Source organism: Dendrobium catenatum, unplaced genomic scaffold (genome assembly GCF_001605985.2).
Source record: "Dendrobium catenatum unplaced genomic scaffold, ASM160598v2 fragScaff_scaffold_1056, whole genome shotgun sequence".
In the NCBI taxonomy this organism is placed as follows: Eukaryota; Viridiplantae; Streptophyta; class Magnoliopsida; order Asparagales; family Orchidaceae; genus Dendrobium; species Dendrobium catenatum.
Window position 1 is genome coordinate 6270631 of NW_021319518.1, and position 25188 is coordinate 6295818.

Here is a 25188-nt window from a genome sequence, read left to right on the forward strand (position 1 = left end):
CCAATGGAATATCATCTTTGATGAAACATAAGCTCAAAATGCATGCTTAGTTTATTTATTAATGCCAGTGAGTGATTTTTTGTATGCGTTAGAGGCATTAGGCACATAATCTTCATAAGCAGATATACTTTTTTCTTGCTTGAAATTTTACTGCATGGATTTAAGTGGTCATGGCTCTCTTGCTGCATTAATCAACATCTTCAAGCATCTTCAAGCATCTTCAAGCGTCCTGCATATGTTTATGATAAAAATGAATTTCAAGCCTCATGCAAATCTAAAACAAAACATGAAACAAATAGCTTATTGCACACTATGCTGCCTCTTAATGTGCTACTTTGTTTGATATAATGCACGGGAGGCTGAATATGTCCAAAACATAAATGTATCTATATCCTTTAAAAACCAAACACTTTCATGCTCATGGATGCATGGGGATGATTGAGGAAGTTGTCCGCCACTTATACACTAAGAATTTTCATGTTGAACTTTCTTTTTGGGATTGGAGTTGATTGAAGGCCGTTCAAGTGTATATGCTGATTTATTACTGGTTTAATAAAGCCCTTCTTGCTTTCCTTTTTCCATTGAAAACATTATTTTGAAGGTTTGTTCTATTTAGAAATTTTTTTTCATTCTAATTATCATCATCATTAGCTTAATCCAATTATATTGAGTTGGTTAATCCCATTGTCTATTCATTTCAGTTGAACAACTGACGTGGTGTTTAATGTATTCAGATATAGTATTTTTGCACAACTTCAAACCATGGAGCCTCTAATTTATCATTCTTTACTAATCTCCCCACATCAATTCTATCTATTTGTTTTATTACTACATTTTCTACCATTCTTTGTGCATGCTCAAACCACCTAATTTATTTTTACTATTTTATCATCAATATATACGATTCCCACCATCTCTTTAATATAATCATTTCTCCATCTATCATTCATAATCTTAAATAACCATCTTACTATTCTTTTTTTTTCCACAGGCAGTTGGCTGTAAGGGCTTATTTATTTCCAAGACATGGATCCATATAATATAATCGATCTTATTACATTTTATTATTATTATTTAATTATCTTTGATTTTCTCATGGCAGATAGTACCTGATGTGAAACATATCCATGCGAAAGTGATTTGCTTAAAGAAATTTGCACGCTTAGATTTAGAGGTAATAATAAGCAAGATCTTATGCGGAATTGAACGATAAGATAAATATTAAGTGGTACTCAGCTTAGGTTAATTCACATGAATAGAAGTTGAGTTAAAAAAGATAGCCTGATTAATCCAACATTGCATACATGGATAGTTCCAACAATAGATTCCAATACTTACAATAAGATTAGTCTATGAAAGGTCCCTCACACAACTCTTCTAAATACTAGGCTTTAGCGGAGAAGCATTAATACGACCTTCATGAAGATAATAAATTCACATTCAAGGATGCAACTATGAAGATAGAGAGTCGGGTGTCGAATTTACCCAAAGACAAGAGAGATACGCGCTCCGGCAAAGCTATTTGTAGTTGGGAATGAAGTGGGAAGCAACCCCGAACCTCCTCGCACTAAGGAACACCCGGGAAGTGGTGCAGAAATTCAGGACAGCAGCCACGTGGTCTCCCGGGATAACTTTGTTGCTGATTTGGGCATTCTTGGACAGAGGACAGCAATCTGGAACTTTCCCAAGCAGTGGACAGCAGGTGGAAATGCCAGAAAATCTGTAAAAGCTTTAAGGATTCTTCTAGACAGCAACATAACTCCAGGAGGTTCTATGTTCAGCAGTCACGGGAAGGGTTTGGAAGAGTAACCCGTGGAGGAAGAAGGGGGATTGATTTCAAATCTGAAACAATGTCAGCTTGCTGACGTTGGAAGAGGGACTTAGTTGGAGAAAACAAATGAAGTCTAGAAGGGAGCTCGGGTAGGAGAGAAAAGCTTCAGGAGAAATACAATTTCAGATTTCTAAAATTGAGCTCTAGTGAGGAGACGTGGAGAGGGGAAACTAATTTGAAAATCAAATTAATTTCCAAAGGAAAGTTGGGTGGCGGTTTAGTGAGGAATTAGGGGAATTGATGGGAGGCAATTAATGTAATTGGAGAGAGACTTAATGGGTAATGGTGGCCGGCCATAGAGCAAGGAGAGAGAGGCTTGGAATTTAAAAGGTGGGGCCCACGTTTGAGTAATTAATTCCCAATCAAATCTGAAATTATAATTTCAGATTTGATTATTTCTTAAGTAACTCTCAAAATTGATTTATTAAGAGGGAATAGAATTTGAATTTCAAAAGGAGCATTAATCCCCTTAAATGTCTATCATAAATAGATGAAGACAAATTAGAAAATTGAATTAAATATGGATTTGAAATTCAAACAGACTTGGGTCCAAGGAGGGGAGCCGGCGGCAAGGTAGGTGCTGGGCGGTGGGCTAGGGGCCACGGGTGGTTGCTGGGGGAGGGGAGTGAGGGTCGGCTGAGGGACTAATAGCGGGAGGGAGCAATTGGCCGGCGGCCAATTTTCTGGCCGGACCAACAGAGCCGGTGGCAAGGAGGAAATGGGGAGGGGATTCCAGAGCCTGGAAGCAGGATGAAAATTGTGGAGAAAATTCGGAATTTTCTAACCTCACGCATCTCTTCTTCGATATCTCAAAGGGAGATTGTAAAAATGCCAGAACTCACACAGAGATCCACGAAATTCCCCTCAAGAACTCACGAAGAGAACTAAGGAAATGGAGAGAAGAAGAAAAATTATTGGGTAGAAAACCAAGAGATCCACCAAGGGGCTGTTGGGTATTGCTTTGAGCCTCTCATAGGCTTTCCTCACTTGAGAACTCACAAAGAGATCTAAAACCAAAATTTTCATTAACAATAATCATCATCCCTTTCCAAGAGGAAGAGGAGGGCTTAAATAGCCAAATACATGAAGGAAAATAAAAAAGACACAATTGTCCCTAGAACAAACATAAAACAAAGCCCTCAAGTGAGGGTAGAAATGGAAAAGTACAAATAACAAATAAAATACATGAAAATAAATAGACATGATCGTAGTCGTTGATCTTCGATGTCCTTATCAGTACCGTTGAGTTTTTTTTTTTGGGGACATTTAGGCCACTTAAGGCAAACTCACACACACAACGCATACACAAAGACTCGAACTCAAGACCTCTTAGTTGGAAGCCTAAGCTCTCAACGAACAGGTCAAGTTGAGCTGTGTTAGTACCGTTGAGTGACTTCTTCGTTTTAATCATCTTGCATAAATGCAACTGGTTGAAATTCTAATAAGGGAACTAATTTTCTGCAGCAAAGGATGGAGGGACTTTCATAGAATCACAAAATGAAAGGGTTGGACCTGCGAGATCTCAGAAACAGAAGACAACTAAAGCGGAAAGGCGTGCCCTTCAGGAAGCTCAACGTGCTGCAAAATCAGCAGCCAAGGCGGCTGGTAACCTTTTTGTTAATTATTTCAATAACCGGTCACCTTTTTGTTAATTATTTCCTTAACACTGAATATGCTTGCTCTTTTTTGTATTAAATTTGGTGATGTCACTACCAATTGTTGGTCATCCATAGTGTAGTCTCAAATACTGGCTCTATTTCTTAAAACACCTTACAAACTAGTTAATAGTGGACTCTCTAGAGCAGAGAAAAAAGGCCTGTGGCTACATAAATGTGTATTTTTTTTTAAGTTTTGAAAGCAGAAATATCCACTCACATTCTGGTAAGAAATGAAATGTTTACTCTTTGATGAGAAATACATGTTTTTTTACTTACTGATTTCCATCTGTTCTATCAATTTTTTCTTTCTTTATGTGTGTTGCAAACAGTTTCACAATGATTTCAAAACATTCAAATGCTGTTTGATGTTGCCAATTTGCAGCATCGGCTAACCTTAGGCGTGTTGATGCATCCATTCATTTGTTCTTTTCTTATGTGAATGAGATTGTTGTTAGGAAACGCTCGTAGAAAATTAGAAATTTACTTGCTGAAATTTAATTTCAGTAATTGGTAAAAGAAGAAATCGCCAATATTTGGAGGAAAAATTAGAAATTGAGCTTTTTAATTGATATCAGATGAAGAAAAACAATAAGATACAATGGATCTTCTATTGGAGAGGAAAATCCATCTCTCCCAAATCTCTAGACGCCACTAGAGTCCGCTCAAGAACTCAAGAACCCTAATTTCAGTAAAAAATCAGAGATAAGATCTAACCCTAACCTCCAAAACCTACTTAAGCATACAATAATTAAGTAAAATCCCAAAACTACCCTTCCTATTTGAATTTTCCCTCCTAACCCTCCCCTTAAATCCCTCCCTAATTAAACTTGTGGACCCCACAAACCTAGGCGACAAAGGAGGGGCCAGAACCCTTGTTCTGCCTCCTAAACATTTGGACCAATCTTGGTTGGATTGGTCCAGCCAGTCTCGGGACTGGCCTATCAATACTCTCCTCCCAAAGAGCCACATGGTCTTCAATGTGGAAGGATGAAAACTAATGTTTCACCCTCATATGGCTCCCATGTGTCATCATAATCAGGTATATTCTTCCTTTTAACCAACACTTCCTTGGGCTCTCCCTCTCCCTGTTGTACGCCATGAAGCTCTAGTAGTTCCAAAACCATCTCTAGATCCTCTGTTAGCGGCCCTGGTAATTCTAAACTAGCTGCATGATCCCCCATCGCTCTCCTCATCTATGATACGTGGAACACGGGGTATATGGAAGCGGTCGAGGGTAACTTCAAGGGATATGCCACTGCTCCAATTCTCTTCAACACCTCATAAGAGCCAAAGTTTCTCAGGGCAAGCTTTTCATTCCTTTTGTTGGCTACTGTCCGCCGCTTGTAGGGTCACAGCTTTAGGAACACCCTATCCCCAATGACAAATTAGATGTCATTCCTATACTCATCCACCCGCTTCTCCATAATTTGCTAAGCCCTTAACAGATATCTTCTTAGCTCCTCTAGCACCCTATCTTGTTCCTCCAAGTACTGCTCTACTAAAGATACAGGTGTGCGGCCTTGCCTCACATGTATCAAATGTGGAGGGTCTCTCCCGTACAACACCTTAAAAGGGGTCATTTGGGAGGCTGAATGGTATGAAGTGTTGTACCAATATTCTGCCCATGCCAGCCACTTAGCCCATACCCTAGGTGTTTCTAAAGCAAAACATCACAGGTATGTCTCCAAGCTCCGGTTCACTATCTTTGTCTGCCCGTAAGTCGGAGGGTGATAAGCGGTGCTCCTCTTCAATGTTATCCCCTATAGCCTGAATAATGCACTCCAAAAATGATTTAGAAATACTTTATCTCTATAAGATAATATAGACTCTGATATCTCATGTTGCCTAATCACCTCTCTGATAAATGTGATCTCTATTGTTACTGCCGTGTAATAAAATTGTAGGGGAATGAAGTGAGCATAATTGCTCAATCTGTCAACCACCAGAATCATCGTAAACCCTTTCAATCGTGGTAGCTCATCAATAAAGTCAATTGTGACCTCCTCCCACACCCTGTCAGGTATAGCTAGGGGTTGGAGTAACCCCCCAGGAGCCATGGCCATGTACTTATTCCTATGGTACACCTCACATCTAGCCACCATTTCTTCCATATCCTTGTGCATTCCCTCCAATATAGCTCTGCTTCCAATCTCATGTATGTCTTTTGTGCACCTGAGTGACTTTCAACAACGCTCTCTCATGGAACTCTTGCAGTAATTATGGGATATGAACTGAGGTCCTAGGCATCTCAATCCTTCCCTGGTACAATAGTCTTTCCCCCTCCAAAGATTAACTTAGGTGACTAGTCTCATCCTTCAGAACATCTGCTTTAATTTTTCCCAACTCCTCATCATGCATACTCTCCTCTTTGATGGTCCCCATTCTAGCATCAGTGGTATCGACATAACCAACTCTTGGAGTTCTCTCATGCATTTGGACAAGGCATCCGCTGCTTTGTTCTCTAATCAGGGCCTATAGTGAATCTCAAAATCATAGCCTAATAGCTTTGATAACAATCTCTGATGCTCCTTCGTCATCATCCTCTCTTCCAAAAGGAACTTCAAAGTCCTTTGATCCGTCTTGACAATGAAATGTCGTCCGAACAAGCATGATCATCACTTTTGAATGGCTAACACAATATTCATTAATTCCATCTCATAGATTGACTTCAACCTAGCTCTGAGTGTCAACACTTGGCTGAAGTAAGCTATGGGTTTGTGATTTAGCATGAGCACGGGCCCCAACCCATATCCTGATGCATCCGCCTCAACCATAAAGATCTGACTTAAATCTGGTAGAGTTAAAATCGGTACTGTAGTCATGACCTTTTTCAGTCTCTTAAAGGCCTTACCTAATCAAATATTTAAATTCTTCTCAAATAAGTTCACAAATCATTCCTATGACTTTTTCATTACGATTCCCATTCCTATGATACTTCATTATGCTCTGATACCTCTCTTGTCACGACCCGACCCGATAAGCTCGAATTAATGAGGCGGAAACAAACGGTTGGATGGTAAATTAAATTTTCAATTCATCTAAAACTATCTCAATAAACTTTGAAAGAGCCACTAAAACTTTAAATGAGAACATAAATTTATACAAAATCATTCAATTACCTTTCATTCCGTGTCTCATGTCTACAATATATATTTCCACCTCTTCTACTCATTTTGTTTATATTAAACTTACCTGAAAGAAAAATTAGAGCAACTAACAGTAAGCTACAACTCAGTGAGTAAAACATGTTTCTAAATTACAATAACTCAAGGCAATAAAAACAATATGCAAAATCTTCTTTTTCTTTATTCGTTTCATATCATAAAATAATTACACTTAATTATCATTTTATTTGAGACTTTTTCAAATAAAGCAAAACAAACTCAAACAAGATCCAACCTGTGTGTTGTGCTAAAGAAAGAAAAGTCAAATACTGCAACTAAAACAAGAAAAGGAAAAGTACTGAAGCAAAAAAGCAAAAGGGTTGGATAGAAACTAAGCAGCTGCTTTCAAATTTACCCTAATGGGTAACTTCTAAATGAAGTAGTAAATCCTAATCTAATTGACCCGTTAGGGGAACTTCTAAGTGAAGTAAGAAACCCTTAAACTAAACCCACAGACAACTTTCATTGGAAACAGTAAGACCTATTTTAACTAATTTGTTAGGGAAGTTTTTAAGTGAAGTGGAAAAACCCTAAATCAAACCAGGCAACTTCCAATAGAAACAATAAGACCTACTTAAATTAAGTTGTTGAGGGAGCTTCTAAGTAAAACAACTATTCTAAAATTAAAATCTACAAGCATCTTCCAATGGAAGCCGTAAGACTTACTGTTCAGGCAACTTCCAATGGAAACAATAAGACCTACTATTTGAGAAACTTCTAACTGAAGTGGTAAGCCTCGACCTAAATCAAATATATGTGCAACTTCTAAGTGAAGCCGTAAGCCCCCAACCTAAATCAAATATATGGGCAATTTCTAAGTTAAGCCATAAGCCCCATCCTAAACTACTATTAGGCAAATTCTAAGTGAAGTCGTAAGCCCCAACTTAAATTAAATATATGGGCAACTCTTAAGCAGAGTCGTAAGCCCCAAACTAAACTAAATCTTCGGGCAACTCTTATGTGGAGGTGTAAGCCTCTTCTTAATCCAAACCATGGTTTAAAATTGCGCAATATGAGGCTCGCCTTGAGGCCCGCCTTTGCGCAATTCCAGTAAAAAATGCCTCGATGCTTACGCCTCGAGTTTTTTTTATGAGGCTTACGCCTCAACTTGGTTGAGGCCCGCCTCGCCTCACTGGCATGAGGCTTACGCCTCACACTATATATATTAAAACTTACATAAATCTTGAAGTAAATGCCCGACATTGAACTCTATAGGAGAGGAGGAAGGGGAGAGAACAGTTCATCATAATGATGATTCAAATGAAGAACCCCTTAGTGATGACAATGCTGATGACTTGTGAGTTTTTATGTGATATGTCATTGCTATTTATTTTTTGAAATTGGAATTATATGTTAATAAAAAGAATACTAGAATTTGGGAAATATAGAATTTTGAGTTGAACTATATTTCATGTTGTTGTCTTATTATTGGGATATTTTGATTTCACTTCATATCTTATGCTTTTTTATGTTTTATATTATTCACTCATTAGTATATAAAAAATTTATTATTTTATGTTTACGTAATCTTTTGATTTTGAAGCTTACGCCTCAATACCCGAATACGCAATTTTAAACATTGATCCAAACTACTGGGAAACTCCTAAAAGGAGCCATAAACTCCAAACTAAATAAACTAACGGGCATTCTAATAGATATAGACCCCAAAACTAAATCAAATATCTAACCACTTTAGTTTACTCCAGATTTTTGAGAGGAGGCAACTCATGACTGCTAATCAGATTCCCTAGATGTTACAATCAATGATACATTAACATTGATAGATTGCAACCTACAGTACTCCTGGGATGATAGAATTATGAGATCTTGATCGAGTCTACTTCTATTCCTCCTATAAATGAGATTAAAACTTAAAAATTTTGAAGCTATGCTAAATTGATTCATCCTTAATCGAGAGTATTCTTCCAAGAGGTGGATGAGGTAATTAATTATGAGGGGGCTTCCACTCATAGGAAGTAAGGACCCATAGTTAAATAAATCTTGATACAATCATCGGGGAAAATCTGGTTAATTAAAAATCAATCTATCTTAAGGAAAATGGAATCCTAAGCCTGAAAAGACGGGTTCGTGCCTAGCACCATTTTTCTTGAGCGAACAAGAATAAAAAGCTACATAGGATCATTAACATAAATACAATAACCCTAATCACCAAATAATAGAATTTAAAGTTGGTGATTTTATATTTATGAAAGTCAAGTCTATGAAATGTGTTGCCAGATTTGGTCAAGGATACAAATTGAGTCCATGATTTACATGACCATTTCAGATTATTGAAAATATTTGTAAAGTTGCCTATATATTAGCACTACCAGCTGATTTATCTGATACATAAAATGGATTTCCAATGCACAACAAAGAATCTCACTTAAAGTAATTGGAGTACAGAAGATCTTATATATATTGAGGAGCCTGAAAAGATATTTAAAATTGATGTTAAAAGAATAAAAAGTAGGCAATATCTGCATGTTAAGGTGCGGCAGAGACAAAGCAGAAAATGAAGCATCCTGTGAAAAAAAAGAAGAAATGAGATAATGATTTCCCCATTTATTTGAATGGTTATGAAAGGAATTTTGAGAATAAAATTCTTAGAAGGGAGAATTGTCATAACCGATTTTTCCAAAAAAAAAAAGAAGAAAATTTCTCGACCTCACTTTTCATACATTTTGAAATTCATTGAAATCATTTTTGTCTAATTCTATATTTTGTTTTAATCATTTTGATATGAAGATTTATATATAAATAGCATACTTATATTAGGGTATGAAATTACGTAACATTTGAATCATTTTCCCAAGTTTAAAATTTAACGTTAATGTAGCAGGTAAGCAATTTACTGTAGCATACTGTACAGTATTCTTAAGTTTTAACACCGCAAAAGCTGTGGCGGTGGATTTAAGGCATATATCCTAATATCCTTATCCTTTCCTTCACCAAATCTCCCTAACTGAGACCTACAGGAGCTAGAGTTGGCTGTAGGGCTGGCTAAATGGAGAGGGAAGGCTGGTGGGTACTGTAGCAATGGGAGAAAAACAGAGAAGTGGTGGGGCTGGTAGTGTAGCAAGAGGAGAAAAACAAAGAAAAGGGTAGGGACGAAAATAAAAAGAAAGATAGAAAAGCTAGGTTAGAAATTTATGGTTTTCTATCATTTCTTCAAATCAAGTTTAGTTCATGTTGTAAGCGTTAAAAGATTTGAATGAGAGGAAGGCATTTCGAGATAAAAATGCTATTTTAGAGATATTTTTTTGTCAAATCGGATTATTGAATTCGGGAAATATTACAAATTGATTAAATAATTATTTTAGGTTGTTTACGAATGGTCGAGGTTTTGGAAAGATAAATAAGGAATCCATTGAGGAGAATACACAATTGTTAAAGTGAGATACTCTACTTCTAATATAACGCTTAAATGATTTCTAAGATTTAAGTTTACACATTTTATGATTCCCATCAACTATGATGATAGCTTATGATTGCATTTATAAAAATTCTTGCATAATGAGCATGCTAAAAATATCCAAGAGCATAAGAGAGATTAATGCATATTAAGAATTTATACATGCCATATGATTTATATGATTTCAAGTTAATCATCATTAATTGTAAGTCTAAGACTACGAAATGACATATAATGCACAAATGGGCATTTTTATGGTATCATATTTATCATGTATGTACAAATTATGAAATGAATAAATATTTATGTCAATGCCAAGAAATGAAAATGATTAAAATATTTATAATGAAATTCAAGGATTTTATGAAAGGCCATATTATATGAATTAGGTGGGTTGATTTTAATGACCTGTGCAGGAAGAGATGATTCTTGGAAAAAAAAAACTGAAGGGTTAGTTAGCCCAGGCTTTATGTAGAAAAGATGAATGAAAAAAGGAATTTTTGATGGTTCATACTGGAGAGTTTGTTAACCCAACCTTTATCATGATAATAAAAAGGAAATTCTAACCCTTGATAATGGAGAGTTGATTAACCCAACATTTATTAGGGGGAAGTTGATGCAAAGGGCGAAGCCATAAGCATGATACGCCATTTCTTATGTTTTGATTATTAAGAATGAGTAAAAGAGTGAAAATAAAAAATAATATTAGTTTGATGTTTATACAATAGTTATACTAATTATTTCTAATTTAGTTTTCCATATAATAACTAATAACTCATGTGTTAAATTAATATCTAATTTATGAAGCTTATTATTGATAATTGAAAATAGGGATGATTCTTACATCACATATGAGCAGCATTTTTATATCCTTTCCTTATATATTTGACTTTATGCTAGAATTGTTTATCTCACTAAGATTGCAGCTCATTAATGGGGCTGTTAAGTTTTCAAGAAAAGAAAAGGGATTCGAGGAGTAGTTATGTTGGATATATGATGTTAGAAATTGTAAAAGGTATATATGATGATGTAAATCAAGATATTGGGTATGTACGAATTTATTTGGAAATTAGATGCTCTGTATTTAATTTGACAGTTTATGAAAGCTTCCACTGAATGCTTATGATGGTTTTGTTGGACATTGTTACATGTCATGTAGAATTTTGGATGATAAGGTTAGATTATTTTCACTTATCTGATCCTATCGATTTATAATAGGAATGTGTGGTGAGGATTATTTTCCTCCATATTGTCCACTTCTGTTACGCCTCAGGATTGTCTAAAAAGGGATGAAAATGGGGTGTGACATTTTATTTAGTGTCATGAATGATTTCTAGATCTATACAGATGAGTGATAGAAATTCTTCTAATTGATACTCCTACTCCTGAGTAGGTTCTGTTCTTAGGCCATATTTGCAACATCTTCTTGTTGACAGCATAGTAGAGACTAGGTAAGTGTGATGTAGAACGGGAGCTTGTTTCTCTTGCAATTGGGGGAAGAACAAAACAACCCTTTCAAAAATCTGAAACATGACTTCGATTTTTGAATAAAAATCTGAGAGAAATCTGATAGGAAGTAGTCCAGGGAGAATTCAGCTTGATTGGGAAGAGAATAAGTGGGGAGAGGAGTAACCAAAGGGAGGCCTTGAATGCTTCGGCTAACAGCACGTTAGCCCATTAATTTCTTTCCCCAAATCTGCCTTCTCCCGTGAATAGATTTTGAGCAAATCCACTAAAGGGGAGGCGGTGAGCTGAAAGGTAATTTAGGAAATAAAATTAAAATCCTAAGCTGTTACGTGAAGAAGCTCACGGGATTGAATTGGATTGAGGCTCCTGTTTCCCAGCTGACGGGATTGAGAGGGTGGCGGGAGGAGTTACGAAAGATTTGAGAATTCCTTAATTAATTCCTTAGATGTGGGAATTAATTTAGGAGTTACGGGAGATGTAAATGTCAGCCAAATAAGTGAGGAAGGGATTTAGAAATATTGCCTTGAGGAAAATTCGGCCAAACAAGAGGAGTTAATGAGGTGATTTAATGTTCCCAGATTTGAATTTAAAATTCAATTGTATTTAGAATTCAAATGAATTTAAATTAAGGACTTAATGGAATTTGCTTAATGTAAGGGAATTAAGGAAAGAACCAATTAAATCCCTTTCGAATTAGAAATTCAAATCGGGTTTAAAAATGGAAACTTTCCAAAAATAGTTTTCATGAATTAAGAACGATTTTGAATTTCAAAATACATGAGTTTGAATTTGAAATCAGCCCACAATATGTCCACCCAAATTAGGCAAGGATTTCAATTGGGATGAGGTGGTGGATGGTGGCCGGCGGCTAGAGATTGGGCCGGCGGCATCCAAAGGGGTGTTTGGCCGTGAATTTGAGGGAGGAGGAAAAGATGACTACGAGGAGCAATACGACGAGGAATACAAAGACGGAACAAAGAAAACAAAAACCAAAATAGAAGATCGAAGATAAAAACGAAAGAGAGAAATTAAACGAAAAATACAGGATAAAGACCGCGAGCCTTTGGACTCTTCCGTAGACTGACGGGTGATGCTTTGCCCTTCTCCTAGGGACTTCAATTCACGAGCCCGGACCCATCCTGCGGCTGGTGAAGACTTCGATTCCTCTCATAAGAATCTCACTAACGCTCTCTCACAAGAAGAACACAAGTGTGGAAAACAATTTTTGATATCAATAATTCATCATCCCTTACAATAGCTTAAGGCCCTTATTTATAGGCCCCAATATGAGAAAAATCGAAATTACAAAATTGCCCCTTGGGCCACAACACTCAAATAAACTATCCTAGGTGTAAAACAGGAAATACATTAATTTAGAACTAAAATTCAGAAAAATAATTCATAATTGAAGGTTTAAATGATAGCCATCGATTTACGACGCCTCCTGTGATAGATACGCCAAATCTTCGTACCGATGTCCGCATCAAAGTGTCTAGTAATGTTACTATCTGCATTAAGCTTGTTTTTATAACTTTCAATAGAAAATAGAAAGCATCAGCATCGCAAAGCACCTCTCTTCTATTTTCCTTACTGTATTAGACATGTAAATGGTCGGACCATCCAACATAAATTTATTCATCTCTCATTTTGTTAAATAGATGTATTTAGCGCATGATGAAACTGCCCATATAAGGTGTAGGAAGTCATCTCCGTATGCAGCCTTGTTCACCTGCATTTCTATAATTCAAATTTCATTTCCTCCTAAGCCACGTTGAGGACATTCTAGCCATTCTGCATCATATATTGTTGAGAAATTTAAGGTCTAGTTGAAGAAAATTGTCATATCTACTGGATAAAATTGTGTGCGTCCAATTTTCCTGGTATACAGTAAATTAGCCTTATATAAAGTGTACAAGATATAAACACCATGTCATCCTTTTGGTGCAGACTATATATATTTGTTTTTAAAAATGATTTTACCTCCCTTTTTTTGTTGCTAGTATGTTCTCTCAACTCATCATTTCTAAATTTGACTTCACTTCATTCGTGTTGCTTAAACTTTAGTAATTGCAGGTGAAGGAGGTAAACATTCTGCTGCATCTAGCAGTGGAGCTCCTACCAACGCCAAACTAGACAAGGGTGCCAGACCACATTCTCAAAATAAAGATGGGCCTGAGGATACGGCCACGGCTTCTGAGAAAAGGGCTGACCGTAATCTTGATAAAGATAGAAAGAAGGATTTTCCTCATCCCAGCCTTCAGTTTGATGATAAAAATCGTGTTGAAAAGGCTAAAAGACGTGCTGTTGTTTATCAATTTGAAGCTAGAAACAGAGTTGAGTTATTCCGGCACTTGCCTCAATATGAATATGGGTCTCAACTACCATATCTTGAGTCGAAGTTTTTTCATCTTGATCATATACATCCTTCAGTTTATCAGGTATTTTATAATTCAGCCTTTCTCGCTAATTAACAACTGATTGTTTATGTGGGTTTGTAATCATCATCAAATTATTTGAATGGATCATGAAATTCGCATTACTTGTATTGATTCAGTGTATTAGTTCTTTGTTCTAGCTTAAATAAAGGATAAGCTATACTTGTCTATTTGAGGCTTCGTTTGATTCGGTTTATGCTTACATAAAAAGGAGTTTTAGAAAAGGAGGTTGAGAAAAAGCCGTTCAATAAAATGGAGTTTCAATAATGAGATATGTTTGACTAATATTTTTAAAAGTGCTTATTAATACTTGAAAGTAATTTTAAATTGTTTGTTTAGGAGTTCTGCTTCTGAGATTTTATTATAAAAGACATAATTTGCTTTCGAAACTCCGTTTTGTGACCGAAGAAGCAGATACGAAAAGAATTTTGTAACCGCCGAAAAAACGATGTTTATTAAAAAGGAATTATTGTTAAGCTTTGATTCCAAACAGTAAATACTAATTGATTTCGGCGTATTCAAGCGGAAACGGAGAAAAAAAGCCTAATCAAACGAGGCCTGAGTTTTCTAATCCCAATACGTAAGCCATATTTGAATGAGCTAACGGAATGACGAGAAAATAGATTTTAAAGTCCCTATTAAATGGCTGTTGCCATATTTGATCAACTATTTTTTGAAATTTCATATGCTCCAGTTCCTTCCATCCAGCCGCAGTCTTGGTCAATCTTAAATCATTCCGCTAATCCTTATGCAGTATTACTCTTTTTAGTATTTGGATTTATCCAAAATCTGCTACATTGGTTGCATGTAATCACAGGTGCTTTCCTACGCAACACCTAACTTTGCTTAAATCTCTAGAAAACTAGCTCTTTTTAGTTTCTATTAAAAAAAAGTTCCTAGTAAAGGTCTCTCAATCTATATTTACGAGCCAACTTCTTAAACTTTAAAAATTGGTCAGTCTGCTTGTAAATTCCTTCATTATCAAATCTTACTATGATGTTATGACTATCGCCATTAAAATAGTTCTTATGATTGTTGTCATTAAAATAGTTTGATGACTGGTTAATAATATTAGGCTAAATGTTAATTAGGGCATGAGATGCAAGTTAAGCCTCCTAAGTTGTTCAAAATTATTTTGTTATCTAATCAGCAAGTGCATATGACATATCTGCATGCTCACATACACTCTTACACTTTCATCTGCATGTCTACATGCAGATCTACATGCTCACGTATACATTTGTATGTTTACATGCATACATACATATGGGCATTTTCACTTGCACATTGCTTAATCATGTTTGCAAGATATGTTAACATTCAGCGTAGCGGCTAACATAGTGCATGATGAATGATGTGCATGTATGTGGTATTTTGCAGCTGCACATTTGTTTGCATAATATATTCGCATGATAATCTAGTAATTTCATGTAGTGCGTGGAGTATTTGCATGCTGGTGTAGCTCGCTACCGCTACATAGTATATTTAGCATGTTGTGTAGTATATTTGCATAATGCATTTTATATGTTATATCTTTTATATGCATGATATGATTGTAAAACCCGAAATTCGTCAATTGAGTGCGTCGCACGCATATCGATGCGCCGCGATGAACTTAAGTGAAATTTCGACGTCGTCGGAATTTGACGAAATAAATTTCGTTAGATTCGTCTCGAAATTTCGAGCGAAACGATATAAAGAACTTAATTTCGCTTGGTTTTGGAGTTATAAATTGCCGAAGAAGGTTTAAGTAAAATTTAACATTTTCTACCCATTTTGCCCTTCATGACTTAAAGGAAAATCTATTGAGAGAAGGGCACATGCATAAAATGACATTTTTATTTCTCTAAAACCCCTCATAAGCCCAAAGGGACCGAAACATTTCGGTCCCTTGTTTTGTTCGACCGAGCGTGAGAGAGGGCGACGGGAGAGAGGAGGCGGCGGCGGAAACTTCTTCCCGGACGGTGGCCGGCGAGATTCCGGCGAGGGATCTTTAGGAAAAGCATAGGGAAAACCTTGAGGTAAGTTTTTCTTAAAAGAAATGAAGGATTTCTTGAGTTTTCATTGAAGCAAATTTTAGGGTTTATGTTTTTTTTAGAAAATTTCTTTAGGAAAGCTTTAGAGATTGCTTTGATCTATATTTTCCCTGCCTTACATGTCAAAATTTTAAGCAAATCATGAAATCCGAATTTTAGGGTTTCTCATTTTGATGAAATTTTTATAGCAATGACTAGTAGAGTTTAAGGGAAGCTTTTTGATATAAAAATTATGATTTTTCTTTGAGCGAAATTGAATGGAAAAATTAGGAAAAGTTTAGGTTCTTTTTCAAACCTAGTTTTTATAGGTTGCATGTTCCCTAATTGGGTTCCTAAGAGCTTCAAGAGGCCTCTAATGTCAAAATTGGAGAGAAAACTATTTTTCCAATATTTTATTTTATTTAAATCCGAAATTTATTATTAAAAACATCAAGTTTGGTGAGAGGTTGAAGATGTTGATGATGTTATACCTTAAGAATAGGTGTAGGAGGTTTATAGGAAGCTTCTAAACGAATTAGAAATTTTATTTTGGCAAGGTTTAAGTTAAACTATTTTCCTTTAGGTGGTGGCAAGAAGAAGAAGCATAATTAAAGAGGAAGGGAGGAGGAATTCAAAATTTTTGGAGGTAGGAATTCTTTTCCTTACATGTTCAATTGTTATTTCATGTTTATATCATGTTGTATTGTGAAGCCTTTTATAGTATTTTGTTTCTTTTATGCTTCAAATTCATGTGTAAAGCTTTATGTCAAACATTTGTAAGGAAGGAAAGATTATATGGTCATGTGAAACAAATATCGAATTGATTGTGCATGATTGAATACGGAGTACCAAAGACGGTGCCAAAGGCACAGATGGCCCTTGGGGCAATTGAGAAAAATAAATGGCCAAAAGATGTGTACCTGATCAGTACAAGACGGTACTCCGGGACGGTTGAATATGTTTAATAAGTAAAACAAGATGCATGAGATATAGCTATGACATATGCATATGACATTTACATACCTTTCATGAGGACATAATTGAGACATTAAACACATGTTCCCCTTTCTTCTTAAAGCATGTAATTGAGACATTAAAAACATTTCCCTTTCTTCTTAAAGCATATTGATTTGTCAACTGAGCATGTTTAGGATTAGAACTTTCTGCTGAGCGTAGCTCATTCCCTAGTTTTGGGAAATTTTTCAGGAGACCCGACTCTTAGGTGATGGCTGATCACCCGAGGTTTACTTACAGACGACGCTTACCGGGTGACAGGTTCCTTTACTGTCTTTAGTATCAGTAGATGTTGTAGTTAATTTCTGTTATTTTGGATGGCATGCAGAAATTGTGTAGAAAACATTTTATATGGCCATCTTGTACATTTTGATAGACTTGTGTTATGATAATGTTGTAGAGGTGCTTTATTTATTTTGATTTAGCTAAAAATTGAATGGAATTGTTGATGAGAAATGAATTTCGCGTCCGATCTCGTTCCCGCCTCGTATCTACGAGCTAACCGGGCCGGATCGTGACAATGATTGCGTACTACGTAATGTGCTGTCATAGCGTGGCATACTGAGCACATTGAATAATATGCTTGCACGATGCATCTTGCATATTGTAGGTGTATTCATGTATATGAATGCGTTAGCGTGCATTTTGATGCATGAGGCATGGTGCTTTTGCAATATTCAGATAGGGTTAGCTGCACAAGCGACTGCTGCTGACGAGTACGCATGATTTCATTTTAGCATTTACAAACGCCTTCTGTCTGCTCATATGAGTGTTACAGATCCGGTGACGTGGCATGGTACTTCACTTATTGCTCATTGTCAGTGTAGTTTAGCTCATATCATCCCCTGCTCATCATTATCTTTTTCTTTAATATTCAGCCTGCGGGACTGTATTTTAGCTTGCAAATGAGCTGTACGGTGCATCAGGAGCCTTCCATCTGTCACTTGCAAGCGAGTTGACATCTAGTGTGAAGGCCTAGCTTTATAGGTTTATTATACTCAATTTCATCAATGACCCACAGTTTTTACTATAGATTCTTTGCTTTTTGCTTACAGGTGAAACATAACGTTATGATATTTTGGGTCATGTGCCATTTTATGAAAGTAGACTATCGTGCACTTACGAATCTCCTACGGTGGCTTGTGGGTGTTTGCACTTATCACAGATCAACCACCTTTTGCTTGCAAGGGATTGGTGTATTGGCCTTCCATTGGATAATCATTGACTATGAGTTGTAGCATTCACTGTCAGTTGCTGGCTGCCACACGTAGAATATTATTGTGCATACGACAAATCTTTTGTCATTGCCGGCAGGCATCAGCATTTATTGAATGCATTTCTATATATATTTACAAGAGGCTTTGTTGTTTGCAAACATATTGGTATGTTCATTTCATATTGATTTTATGTTCATAGGAGACCAGTATATTCACTTGCATGTTGATTAGCATTGAGTACCGATTGAACTGCATTCATTGCTAATATCTTCATGCACGTTGACTAGCGAATCACTATATTCATTCCATGTTAACCTTCATCATCCATAGGAATTGATGTGTTTTCTTGCATGTTGATTAATGCCAATTGTATGAATGTCACTACGCTCGTCGCAAGTCGATTATTTAATCTTTGTTCTCCACCAAGCAGCATTCAGAGCTGAGTAGTATAGCGTGCTTCGAACTTCCTCGGATGCGCCAATTCACCATGTTCATTGAACTTCATTACTTGCAAAGGTTTAATGTGTTTGCTTGTACATAGGCATTGACTATAGGGAAGTTGCTATAGTCATTGTATGTATATCTTCATGCTTAGCTCATAAACTTGTCATTACATGTTTATTGCGTACATTGGAGTTCCTTTATCGCTTGATGTATTTGCTTGAACTTGTGTTCAATACAAGTTTCTCATTTGTTCGTTGATATTTATCATGAGTATTTCTGGTTCATTGATGTTTATTATAGGTTCTTGTTCGCATGTTGATGTTCATTTGAATGTTCATCACAGAGCTCATTTAGTGTTTGATTATTTGTTCATTTTGTGAATTATATATTTGTTTTATGCATTTATTCAAGTCTGGTTCCCTATTGTGCAAATTGCTCATGTTATTTTTTGTTCAAGTCTACTGTATTGCATTCAAGTTCAAGCCCCCTGTGGTTCGGTTTACATGTTTAGTTCCCTGTGTTTATATAAAATTTGGTCCTTGTTTACTAAAAAATCTGGCAGCCTCTCGGTATCTCCCCTTTTTAGGGGAAACTTCAGGAGCTGGGTCTTCCTACCATGTTAGAGAAAAGCATGTATTGTAGGTGTCGGGCGACACCGTAGCCGTGGTCTATGATCACACCATGCTAGAGCAATGCGTGTATGCGTCTTTAGGGGTACCTGTTTAAAACGCACAGTTCTTTTCCTTGTCAGCACCGAGGCATGCGCATGGGTACTTAAATTTGTCCCGCCACACCAGAGAAAAGCGTGTACAGGGCTTACTTGTCTTGCTGCAAGCACCGCACGGGATTCTCTCCCACCAAGCTAGAGAAAAGCTTGTATGGATGGTTTTTCGGTATGCCGCAAGCGACAAGAATGGGATTTTGAGCTTAGGGCGCTATACCTTTGCGCGATGAAGCGGTGATTGTGTCGACGTCGACAACGGCGAATATGCACAAAAGTTTCATTTTTTATATTCATTCATTTTTCATTTCATCATTTTATATATATATTATGATTATAAAAATGGCAATGAAAATCAAACATTTATCATTTTGCTTCAGATTTCACACGATGATTATTTTTCAACTTCATAAATTAGTTATTTTAATTAATAGATTATTGGGCATTTTACAAAATAGAGCGTGTTTTAACTTTAAATTAACTTAAGAAGCAGGTTAACAAATGAATTTAAAAATGAGCAAATACGAAACTTGCCATTTGCGAGTCAAACCCCTCATTTGCCAAATTGCCGAATGCTTGTGAACACCACCTGCTGCTCTTGACCTACAACAGATACATATGCGAGTCATCAAGGGTTAGTATCAGGTTGTCAGGTTTATCCGAACCCTACCCAAAACTTGAAACGGGTTGTAAATCGAGACCCAACCCCTACTATTTTTCAAATGGGCCGACCCTAACATTAAAATTTGGGGTCGGGTTTGGGTCAGATTTTCTTGTCGTGTCAATTTTTTACACCCCTAGTGACTGCAACGATGCAGCCCATTTGGCAATAAGAGGTCGTTTGTCCATTCAAATGACACGCTGCACCGACGTGCACGTCATTGAATTAGCCAATTTTTCCCCTTTTTACATGTATTTTGATGTAGGGGTCAACATGGATGTATCGGCTTCCTCATAGGCATTTACACAAAATTTAGAACAAAATTTAGATGATATATTATAATCAAAAAACCCAAAACCTCTTCTTACTGGAAAAACTCTGTGAAAAAAAAACATAATTTATTTAGCATCCAAAACCATTATTGTAGATCCTCCAAAGGAGTTCGCCCCAAATCCCATTATAAATAAAAAGTTGATGCAGAGTCTAATCAACTTTTGGATTTTGACGTTAGTCTTCAGAGTATTTATGCTGAAACTTGAAATAACCTGAAACACATTCCTCATCCTTTGTTATGCTTCTGTAGGACTGGTGATGCTATATTTCCGTTATCTGGTTGCCCAATTTTGTTTTATCGATATTCAGTAACATCATTGCTTGTTTTGAAATATATATATATATATATATAGCCATCCGTCTCTCTACTGGGATATACGAGCGCTGTGTGATAATTAACTTCTCTGTCGCACATTACTAATACAAAACTTCCTTCCAGTCTTATGAACATAATTCCAGTAAGATAATATGCATAAATCTTGTCAGGTTGGTATGCAATATATCTCAGGGTCTACCTCTGGTGGCAATGCTCGGTGTAAGGAAATGCTTCTTGCATTTCGCATGGCTATTATGGATTATTCTATATCACCAGAGAAAAGTGTTGTTCGAGATTTGATCTCAAAAATTAATAGTTATGTGTCATTTTTAATTGAGTGCAGGCCTCTTTCAGTAAACATGGGAAATGCTATCAGGTTTTTGAAGAATAGGATTTTAAAGTTACATCATAACCTTTCTGAATCGGAAGCAAAATATATACTTATATCAGATATTGACCGTTTTATAAATGAGAAAATAATAGTTGCAGACAAGGTTATCATAAGCCATGCTGTTGCAAAAATTAGAGATGGTGATGTACTCCTTGTATATGGACATTCAACTGTTGTGGAAATGATAATCGTACATGCACTTGAGCTTGGAAAGCAGTTTCGTATTGTAATTGTTGATTCTCGGCCTAAGTTTGAAGGGCGAAGATTACTTCGGAAGTTGGTTATGAAAGGCATCAGCTGTACTTATACACACATAAATGCCATTTCATACATCATGCATGACGTTACACGTGTTTTCCTCGGGGCTTCTTCGGTTCTGTCTAATGGAACAGTTTATGCAAGAGTTGGTACAGCTTGTGTTGCAATGGTGGCTCATGCTTTCCAAGTTCCTGTTCTAATATGCTGTGAGGCATATAAATTTCATGAACGGTTCCTACTTGATTCAATTTGCTCTAATGAACTTGGTACTGTTCAAATTTTGTTTACGTTAGGCTTGACTTTTCAAATTATTCACTTGAGTTCTATCAATAAACACCGGGGATATATCTTTTAGTTTTTTTTTTTTTTTAATTCTACAGGCGATCCAGATGTTATCATAAACGTTCATGGGGGAAAAGATTTGAATCCTCTTGCAAAATGGGCTGATAATGAAAATCTTCAGCTTTTGAATCTTGTGTAAGCGGGCTGAAATCTTATTGGTTGATAAATTGTCATTTTGGGTTGGCTGGAAGATACTTATTTTCAGCTTTTTTGACAGTTATGATGCAACTCCTTCTGACTATGTGTCAATGATTGTCACCGAGCATGGAATGGTACGTTATATTCAATCCTCCAGGCGGTTCTGCTTTTGTTATATTTGTCATGAATGTTTGACCTATAAACTAGGTTTTTTTTAATTTCTTAAACTTATTCAGCTTTAAAAAAAACAAAACTTATTCAGCTTAATATGACACGAAGTTTCATCAAAGAAACTGATGTAATCGATCACAAAAGAAAACTCATTCTAGATATTAGAAGATTACAAGAAATTACAAAAACTAGACAAATTAGATAAAAACAAACTTTTTATAAGATAAAAGATTATTACAAACTTGGACACAACACCTTACAAATACCTTACGAACTTGGACACAAACAAACCTAAAGGAGCTTCATTCTATTAGAAGAAGGATACAAGTGGGGTGTAAACTTGCGGGTAGAAGAAGAGGTTAGAAGCCGAGAAGAAATGGAGACAAGCTCGCAAGCTTTCTCAAAGAGGAGAGGAAGGAGGGAAGTTGGACAAAGCTCGCAAGCTTTTCCAAACAATAAACCCGCAGGTTATGGCTTCCGAAAATCACATCATAAGCTCTCTCTTTTATGCCAAAACAACTCCTATTTATAGACCAAAAGAGGGCAGCCAAACAGCCACCTAAAACATTAATTAAAACTATTAAATTATGGGAACTAGAAGGCCAAAAGTCTCCAAAAACTGCTGCTGATTTTCTGCACAGAAAATAAGATAAACTCCCATGGAATTCCCCCCAAACAGCCACTGAAATCAGCCAGCAAGGGGCCCGAAAACAGCACAGGAAACAAGGGGTTAAGGCACGGGAAAACAGCCAGCCAGCCGTGGGAACCAAAGGGCCAAGCACGAGAAAACCAGCAGCCATCCACGGGAACCAAAGGGCCAAGCACGAGAAAACAGCCAGCACAAGAAAACGAATAGGCATAGGGGAGGAGAAGAGACACAAATGGAGAAACCAAAGAGACACAAGAAGAAACCAAAGAGACAAAGAAAAAGGGGAAATGAATCTAATAAATCTTCAATTTAAGAGCTTAAGACACTCTACTAGATATTAATGAGCTGACATCTAGTAGAGGAAATTAAAACTTACCAAAAATAAAACCCAACTTGTTTTGACCCCCTCTTGCCTACATCAGACTCTCCTACCTGAAAAACTCATCTCCCGATGAGTTGCCTTTTGATTTCTTCCGAGGAGGTGAAGACGGTGTATTCAGTTCTTGAATTTTTTCTTCATACCTTTTTAGAATTTCTTCTCGTTCTTGCATAAACTGATCTTGTAAAAGTTGTTTCTTCTTCATGTACCGCTCCGTACACAAATGCATCCATGACTGTAGTTTGTATAGCTCATATTGCAGGGGATTTATTGAATCTCCAACTGACGGAATCCATCTGTCCATCAAAAGATGGACTTCAGGATCGTCTGGCTTGCTTTCATTTTTGATTGAATTGATCTTTTTGTCTTTTTTTCATTTTTTCTAAAAAAACTCAACAAGAAAGAAAGACTCAACCTAGGTCCTAAAGAAACCTAGACTCACACACAACAATTGCTATGACTCACCTTCCCAAATTTTTGCTTAGCAAAATAAAACTCTTCCTAGGATAATAAAAAGACACAAAAATACTCAAAAGACACAAATACGATAAACCACAACTTTATATAATAAAAAGACTTACAAACTTAGACACCTTACAACTCTTGACGCTTACAAACATAAACTTAAACAAAGATTTCTAAAGTTGCATTTCTTTGAGAAGAAGGATACAAGTGGGGTGGATTCTTGCGTAGAGAAGGAGGTAAGAAGCCAAGACGAAGGAGGAGGACTAGCTCGCAAGCTTTCCCAAGGAGGAGAGGAAGAGAAGTTGGACAAAGCTCGTAAGCTTTTCCAAATAAACCCGCAGGTTATGGCTTATAAAAATCACATCATAAGCTTTTTATAACATCCCAAACATCTCCTATTTATAGGACCAAAGAGGGCAGCCAAACAGCCCTTTTAAACTACTAATTAATCTTATTAAAAGGGGCAATTGAAAGGACAAAAATTCAGTCCAGATTTCTATCCAGAAACAGTCCAGAAATCTGTCCCAAAACAACAAAAACTGCAGCAGAAAAACTGCATAGAAATCAGGGACAAATCATGGAATTCCCCCCAAACAGCCACCACATCAGTCCCCAAACGACACAGCAAAAACAAAGAAGGAATCCCACGGGTTCCAAGCAGAAAACCGTAGAACCAAGTAGCCCAGCACGGAACCGAGAAGCCAACCGCAAAACCAAAGGGGCAAAGGCACGGGAATTCTTCCCAGCACAGGAAACCAACAGCCATTCTTGGAAACCCAAGGGACAGAGCACGGAAATCACCCAGCACAAGAAAACAAAAAGACAAAGGGTAGGAGAAGAGGCAAGGCACGGGAAACCAAAAGCCAAGAGGAAATTGAGAGGAAATATGGGGAAGAGAAAGAACCAGCTCCAAATAATAATGAGCTACCTTTTTTGTGATGCCCCAGATATCAATAGTGAAAGGATTTGTCTGACATTCTGATCGAACTCCATTCCAGTTGCCTTGCTCGGACCTGAAAATTTTCAACCACATATAATGAGCTTACAAAGCCCAGCAGGTCACCAAAGCCTACAACTGAAATCAAAGCACGGCGATGCTATCAATATGCAGGTCAATCAAATCAAGTCAATCAATGGTCAATGAGTCTATGAAATGCGGAAATCCATAGTCAATGAAATCAAGTCTGTACAGCGGAAATCAAATCAGTAGTCAATGCAGTACAGAAATCAATAGTCAATAATCAATACAGCGGTAAAAACATCGATAAATCAATACGCCTCAGCAATCAAATCAGTAAGTGCTTCCAGTTAATATCTATCCATCGTATCAGTGTCTATCAATCAATACTATCAGTTCAATCAATCGTGTCGTCTAGTCAATTCGTTGAATCTATATCATCTGTCTAATCAATAGAATGTCTGTGTCAATTAATAGCAATCAATAGCATCAATTAATTCAATAAGGGACTCATGTCAGAACGTACTCTTGCAAATCAGTCAATCCAATTATTCAATACGATTTACTCGACATCAATATACAATATTCAATGACACTACGACAGATTCAATAATGACGACGTACGATGCTACAGTAGGGAATCATCTCAATCAATAAAGCACTTTCCAGTCAATTATATCTATCAGCAGGGAAATCCATAAAACAATCGAATCAACTCAATAAATCAACCTCTATACAATGAAATC

At 36.6% G+C, this 25188-nt stretch overlaps 1 protein-coding gene across 1 annotated transcript in view; it reads left to right on the forward strand.

The window, feature by feature from the left end:
* The window catches only part of LOC110103390 (translation initiation factor eIF-2B subunit delta-like), a 36176-nt gene that overhangs the window by 5638 nt on the left and 5350 nt on the right, over nucleotides 1-25188 (forward strand). Inside the window, exons 2-6 of the mRNA XM_020832082.2 lie at nucleotides 3296-3436; nucleotides 13609-13973; nucleotides 20862-21606; nucleotides 21721-21817; nucleotides 21900-21954. Of these exons, the coding sequence (XP_020687741.1) occupies nucleotides 3296-3436; nucleotides 13609-13973; nucleotides 20862-21606; nucleotides 21721-21817; nucleotides 21900-21954 (1403 nt within the window). The remainder of the gene's footprint in view (nucleotides 1-3295; nucleotides 3437-13608; nucleotides 13974-20861; nucleotides 21607-21720; nucleotides 21818-21899; nucleotides 21955-25188) is intronic.